The sequence below is a fragment of the Squalius cephalus genome (genome assembly GCF_949319135.1).
Source record: "Squalius cephalus genome assembly, chromosome: 9".
NCBI classification, from domain to species: Eukaryota; Metazoa; Chordata; class Actinopteri; order Cypriniformes; family Leuciscidae; genus Squalius; species Squalius cephalus.
In genome coordinates this window covers 442289-450000 of record NC_137130.1, presented here as the reverse complement: position 1 = coordinate 450000, position 7712 = coordinate 442289, and the positions used below count along the sequence as shown (strand labels likewise).

General features: G+C 37.9%; 1 protein-coding gene across 1 annotated transcript in view; it reads left to right on the top strand.

The window, feature by feature from the left end:
* LOC307164741 (protocadherin 8) overlaps nucleotides 1-7712 on the top strand; it is a 40460-nt gene that overhangs the window by 30347 nt on the left and 2401 nt on the right. Inside the window, exons 2-4 of the mRNA XM_079881801.1 lie at nucleotides 1084-3407; nucleotides 3492-3562; nucleotides 4234-4367. Coding sequence (XP_079737927.1) covers nucleotides 1086-3407; nucleotides 3492-3562; nucleotides 4234-4367 — 2527 coding nt within the window. The 5' untranslated portion in view covers nucleotides 1084-1085. The remainder of the gene's footprint in view (nucleotides 1-1083; nucleotides 3408-3491; nucleotides 3563-4233; nucleotides 4368-7712) is intronic.

Below are 7712 nucleotides of genomic sequence, written 5' to 3'. Positions count from 1 at the left end.
TGTCACTTTTTGCTCAATTTAATGTGTCCTTGATGAATAAAAGTATTAATTAAAAAAATTTTTTACTGATTCCAAAATTTGAACAGTATGCATGTGTTTGTATGTATATAAGTGTGTGTGTGTGTGTGTGAGAGAGTGTGTCTTTGTATTTGTATGCATGAGTGTGTGTGTGTGTGAGTGTGTGTGTGTGTGTGTGTGTGTGCGTGTGCGTATTTGTATGTATGTATGAGTGAGTGTGTGTGTGTGTGTGTGTGTGTGTGTGTGTGTGTGTGTGTGTGTGTGTTTGTACTTAACTATATTTCGGGGACAAATTTGTACACAGAAGTGACCTAAACCTGACAAAATCTCAAAAAAACTCCTTTAGGGACGTCCTCATTTGTAAATCTGGTATAAAAATAAATTAAAGGTATTTAACAAATTTAAAAATGCAGAAAGTTGTGTGTGATGGGTTGGTTTAGGGGTGGGGTTTGAGTGTGTGTGTGTGTGTGTGTGTGTGTGTGTGTGTGTGTGTGTGAGTGATGGGTAGGGTTAGTGTAAGGGGACAGAATATACAGTTTGTCCAGTATAAAAACCAGTTTGTCTATAGAAAGTCCCCATAAAACATGAAAACACAACATGTGTGTGCAGTTTATTTGTATATATTGTATTTTAGTAGCATCTCACATGTTAAATAACTAGAATTTTTTTAAAGTAAAGTTTTAGCTTGTCTTTGTCTTCAAATCAAATTTTAAGCAGATTCCCACAGATCAGATTCAGTGAAGTGTGTGTGTGTGTGTGTGAAGGTTTGACTGGTAGTGGGACAATAGTGTTGTGTATTAGGGTCTCCCACAGGAGGGTGTTAAACAGCTGTGAGCCAATCGAGAGCCAGAGGCGGGGCTTCTTGAGTGCTCATTGGTCAGCACATGGGCTCATTTGCATAAACCATGACCTATATGTGATAGGTGTGAGCTGGAAACTCCAGAGTCAAGCAGCAGTGAAGATCACGACAGGACACTTTATCCTCGCTTTTCTTTTTAAGAAATAGGTCTAGTCTTTTTAAGTCTATTTCTGAAATAGTCACAGATTTCTGTTTGGCGTTTGCAGACATGAAGTCCTTCTCTTACTTCATGCTTCTCTGCATGATCTGCAACAGCTTCTGCACAACAACGAAGTACTTTACATTTGAGGAAGATGCTCCCGGTACAGAGATCGGAAACCTTTCCCAAGACTTGAAAATTGATCCAGAAGAGGATCCCGAGACGTCATTCAAGTTTATCCAGAAGACCAACTCCGCTATTCACATGAGGAAGGCCGACGGGCTCCTGACGGTGGGAGAGGTCATCGACCGGGAGCAGCTGTGCCGGCGATCCCCGCAGTGCCTGATAGCGTTTGACGTCGTCGCCTTTTCAAAGGAGAAATTCCAGCTCATCCACGTCGAGATCGAGGTCAAAGACATCAACGATCACTCGCCTCGGTTCACACGCAACGAGACGCATCTGGACGTTTCGGAAGATTCGCCTTTAAACTCACGTTTTCCTCTGGACGTCGCCGTGGACCTCGATGTCGGAGACAACTACGTCCAAAGCTACTACATCTCACACACCAACAGTTTCGTGGTGGAGGTCAGCACTCGCGAGGACGGGGCGAAGTCAGCCGAGCTCGTGTTGATTAAAGCGCTGGATCGGGAGACGGAAGAGTTTTACACGATCGAGGTCACGGCGACCGACGGCGGGAATCCGGCGAAATCCGGCGAAACGACCGTTTACATACGAGTCCTGGACTCGAACGACAACAGCCCGACGTTTGAGCACAACTCGCTCAAAGTGGAGCTCAGCGAAGACTCTCCCGTGGGATCCCGAGTGCTGAAGGTGCACGCCTTCGACCCCGACGCCGGGATCAACGGAGAAGTCGTGTACGGGTTCGTGGAAGGCTCGCCGACTGACGTCACGCGCGTTTTCCAGATCGATCTCATCTCGGGAGAAGTGACTCTCAGAGATACAGTCGACTACGAGAGCAAGAAGTCCTACGAGTTGCACATTCAAGCTTCGGATTTGGGAAGCAATTCCGTTTCATCCACATGCCGAGCGATCGTCGACATCCTGGACGTGAACGACAACGCGCCGGAGATTAGCATTAAGCCGATGACTTCCACTAGCGACGGAGTGGCGTTCATAACCGAAGCCGCGGCGGAAGAGAGTTTCGTTGCGTTGATTAGCACATCCGACGGAGACTCGGGTCCGAACGGATACGTGCGCACAACTTTACAAGGACACGAGCATTTCAAGCTAACGCAAGCGTACAGCGACACCTTCATGATCGTGACGACCACGACTTTAGACAGGGAAGCCATCCCAGAATACAACCTGACTGTGATTTCCGAAGATCTGGGAACGCCGCCGTTTAAAACCATCAAGCATTACACGATCCGCATCACTGACGAGAACGACAACGCTCCCACGTTCAGTAAAGCCTCGTATGACGTCTCCGTGATTGAAAACAACATTCCCGGGTCGTACATGACCACGGTTGTGGCGCGGGATCTCGACGTCGGGAGGAACGGGAAGGTTTTCTACAGTTTGATCGACAGCAAAGCGCCGGATGGTTCTCCGATGTCGACGTTCGTGTCCGTCGACCCGCACTCGGGATCTTTATACACGCTCAGATCCTTCAACTTCGAGACTCTGAGAGAAGTCGAGTTCGCAGTGAAAGCTAGCGATAAAGGTGTCCCGCCGCTATCAAGCACCACTTTAATACAAATCCGTGTGGTTGACGAGAACGATAACTTTCCGTATTTCACGTATCCAGTGTTACGGAATGATTCTGCTGAAATCCCGATTCCCTTTAACGCTCAGGCCGGGTATTTAGCGTTACGAGTGGCCGCTAAAGATGAAGACAGCGGCGTCAACAGCGAGCTCCGTTTTCACATCCTAGAGGACGAAAATCAGCTGTTTTCCATTGATAAAAACACTGGCGAGATCGTCTTGAAACGTAGACTCTCTTCATCATGTGGAGACGTCCTGCCAATTACAGTTTCTGTGGTTGACGGTGGTCGAGAGCCGCTGACTAGCCTAGCATCCGTGCGTTTCGTGGTCACAGACACTGGAGCTCAAGAAGATCAGGTGGTTATTTTACTCCGATCGAAGGACGACGAGGCTGTGGAGTTCGACGTGTGGATGCTGGTAATCGCTGGTTTCGCTGGATGCTGTGTGTTGTTACTGGGAGCCATCAGCGTGATCACCGTTAGCTGTGTGATCAAACGCCGGCGGAGGAGCTTCGGGAGAGACGGCCTGTACGGATCGACTCCGCTTTCCAAGAGCAACAACACCGGCTCAAGCGTTTACAGCGGCGCTAACGCCTTCCTCAGGAACGAGAGCGAATCCATGCAACCCTGTTTGTATGAAGACAAGAGCCTGGATTCTGAGGAGAAGGTGAGTGATGTTTTACGGATCATCCTGGTGTTCTGATGCTCATTTCCAAGTCAGAATATAAACTCTAAGCTTTTGTTTTAACAGCTGTTCCTGCCGTGCAAACCTTTCGAACAAACATTCTTATGGCAAGATGAAAAATACTGTCTGCAAACGAGGTAAGAATGATTTTTAGTTGTTGATTTTAACTGCATTTGCCTACCTGGATAATTGCTTGACTATAATTTAATAATTATAGGTATAATGAGGGCCGAAGTTTTGAGACTATTAGTGAAAATGCATTTATTTAGCATTTCTGATTTAAAAAAAGAAAAAAAGAATACAGTTATCATTATAATTACTATGTTTTTAATTTTAAAACAATTCAAATTCCACTACCAGTCAAAAGTTTTGGATCGGTAAAATTTTTTATGTTTTTAAAAGAAGGGTCTTCTGCTCATCAAAGCTGCATTTATTTGATAAAACAAAATACAGTAAAACAGTGAAATATTATTCCAGTGTAAATCATCTGTTGTCTATGTGAATATATAGTAAAGTGTAATTTATTCCTGTGATCAAAGCTGAATGTTCAGCATCATTACTCCAGTCTTCAGTGTCACATGATCCTCCAGAAATCACTCTAATATGAGGATCTGATGATCAAGAAACATCTGATTATTATTATCATATTGTGTTTGTTCAGTATGTAAATGCATGACTTTTTTCTGGTCAGGGTTTAGTCTCTCTCTTACAGTAGGTCATGAACGCTGGCGGATTAGACACGTGCCAGTGAATATAGTATTTTGTTCTGAGATGGAATATCAATAATCAGATGTGATTGCATTGACAGCGGCACCAGCACCACAGATCAGCTGAGCGTGAAGGACAGTGGGAAAGGAGACAGTGATTTCAACGACAGCGACTCTGACTCCAGCGGAGCGGCTCTGAGGAGAAGCTTGACCACCTTCCAGCCGATGGCCAGAGGTGTGTGTCATTCTCTAACAGCTTTATCAGGCTTTACAAGGAGGCTTCATCTCTTACCTCAAAACTAACATTCAGAGAACATTCAAAAGTAACATTCAGAGAACATTCAAATGTAATATTCAGACAACATTCAAAATTAAACATTCAGAGAACATTCAAAATTAAACATTCAGAGAACATTCAAATTAAACATTCAGAGAACATTCAAATGTAATATTCAGAGAACATTCAAATGTAATATTCAGAGAACATTCAAATTAAGAACATTCAAATTAAACATTCAGAGAACATTCAAATTAAACATTCAGAGAACATTCAAATGTAATATTCAGAGAACATTCAAATGTAATATTCAGAGAACATTCAAAAGTAACATTCAGAGAACATTCAAATTAAACATTCAGAGAACATTCAAATGTAATATTCAGAGAACATTCAAATGTAATATTCAGAGAACATTCAAATTAAACATTCAGAGAACATTCAATGTAATATTCAGAGAACATTCAAAAGTAACATTCAGAGAACATTCAAAAGTAACATTCAGAGAACATTCAAAAGTAACATTCAGAGAACATTCAAAAGTAACATTCAGAGAACATTCAAAAGTAACATTCAGAAAACATTCAAAAGTAACATTCAGAGAACATTCAAATGTAATATTCAGAGAACATTCAAAAGTAACATTCAGAGAACATTCAAAAGTAACATTCAGAGAACATTCAAAAGTAACATTCAGAAAACATTCAAAAGTAACATTCAGAGAACATTCAAAAGTAACATTCAGAGAACATTCAAAAGTAACATTCAGAGAACATTCAAAAGTAACATTCAGAGAACATTCAAAAGTAACATTCAGAAAACATTCAAAAGTAACATTCAGAGAACATTCAAAAGTAACATTCAGAGAACATTCAAAAGTAACATTCAGAGAACATTCAAAAGTAACATTCAGAAAACATTCAAAAGTAACATTCAGAGAACATTCAAATGTAATATTCAGAGAACATTCAAATGTAATATTCAGAGAACATTCAAAAGTAACATTCAGAGAACATTCAAAAGTAACATTCAGAGTACATTCAAAAGTAACATTCAGAGAACATTCAAAAGTAACATTCAGAGAACATTCAAAAGTAACATTCAGAAAACATTCAAAAGTAACATTCAGAGAACATTCAAAAGTAACGATCAGAGAACATTCAAAAGTAACATTCAGAGAACATTCAAAAGTAACAGTCAGAGAACATTCAAAAGTAACATTCAGAGAACATTCAAAAGTAACATTCAGAGAACATTCAAAAGTAACATTCAGAGAACATTCAAAAGTAACATTCAGAAAACATTCAAAAGTAACATTCAGAGAACATTCAAAAGTAACATTCAGAAAACATTCAAAAGTAACATTCAGAAAACATTCAAAAGTAACATTCAGAAAACATTCAAAAGTAACGATCAGAGAACATTCAAAAGTAACATTCAGAAAACATTCAAAAGTAACATTCAGAGAACATTCAAATGTAATATTCAGAGAACATTCAAATGTAATATTCAGAGAACATTCAAATTAAGAACATTCAAATTAAACATTCAGAGAACATTCAAATTAAACATTCAGAGAACATTCAAATGTAATATTCAGAGAACATTCAAATGTAATATTCAGAGAACATTCAAATTAAGAACATTCAAATTAAACATTCAGAGAACATTCAAATTAAACATTCAGAGAACATTCAAATGTAATATTCAGAGAACATTCAAATGTAATATTCAGAGAACATTCAAATTAAACATTCAGAGAACATTCAAATGTAATATTCAGAGAACATTCAAAAGTAACATTCAGAGAACATTCAAAAGTAACATTCAGAGAACATTCAAAAGTAACATTCAGAGAACATTCAAAAGTAACATTCAGAGAACATTCAAAAGTAACATTCAGAAAACATTCAAAAGTAACATTCAGAGAACATTCAAATGTAATATTCAGAGAACATTCAAAAGTAACATTCAGAGAACATTCAAAAGTAACATTCAGAGAACATTCAAAAGTAACATTCAGAAAACATTCAAAAGTAACATTCAGAGAACATTCAAAAGTAACATTCAGAGAACATTCAAAAGTAACATTCAGAGAACATTCAAAAGTAACATTCAGAGAACATTCAAAAGTAACATTCAGAAAACATTCAAAAGTAACATTCAGAGAACATTCAAATGTAATATTCAGAGAACATTCAAAAGTAACATTCAGAGAACATTCAAAAGTAACATTCAGAGAACATTCAAAAGTAACATTCAGAGAACATTCAAAAGTAACATTCAGAAAACATTCAAAAGTAACATTCAGAGAACATTCAAATGTAATATTCAGAGAACATTCAAATGTAATATTCAGAGAACATTCAAAAGTAACATTCAGAGAACATTCAAAAGTAACATTCAGAGAACATTCAAAAGTAACATTCAGAGAACATTCAAAAGTAACATTCAGAGAACATTCAAAAGTAACATTCAGAAAACATTCAAAAGTAACATTCAGAAAACATTCAAAAGTAACATTCAGAGAACATTCAAAAGTAACGATCAGAGAACATTCAAAAGTAACATTCAGAGAACATTCAAAAGTAACAGTCAGAGAACATTCAAAAGTAACATTCAGAGAACATTCAAAAGTAACATTCAGAGAACATTCAAAAGTAACATTCAGAGAACATTCAAAAGTAACATTCAGAAAACATTCAAAAGTAACATTCAGAAAACATTCAAAAGTAACGATCAGAGAACATTCAAAAGTAACATTCAGAAAACATTCAAAAGTAACATTCAGAAAACATTCAAAAGTAACATTCAGAGAACATTCAAAAGTAACATTCAGAGAACATTCAAAAGTAACATTCAGAGAACATTCAAAAGTAACATTCAGAGAACATTCAAAAGTAACATTCAGAGAACATTCAAAAGTAACATTCAGAAAACATTCAAAAGTAACATTCAGAAAACATTCAAAAGTAACATTCAGAAAACATTCAAAAGTAACATTCAGAGAACATTCAAAAGTAACAATCAGAGAACATTCAAAAATAACATTCAGAAAACATTCAAAAGTAACATTCAGAGAACATTCAAAAGTAACAATCAGAGAACATTCAAAAGTAACGATCAGAGAACATTCAAAAGTAACATTCAGAAAACATTCAAAAGTAACATTCAGAGAACATTCAAAAGTAACATTCAGAGAACATTCAAAAGTAACGATCAGAGAACATTCAAAAGTAACGATCAGAGAACATTCAAAAGTAACATTCAGAAAACATTCAAAAGTAACATTCAGAGAACATT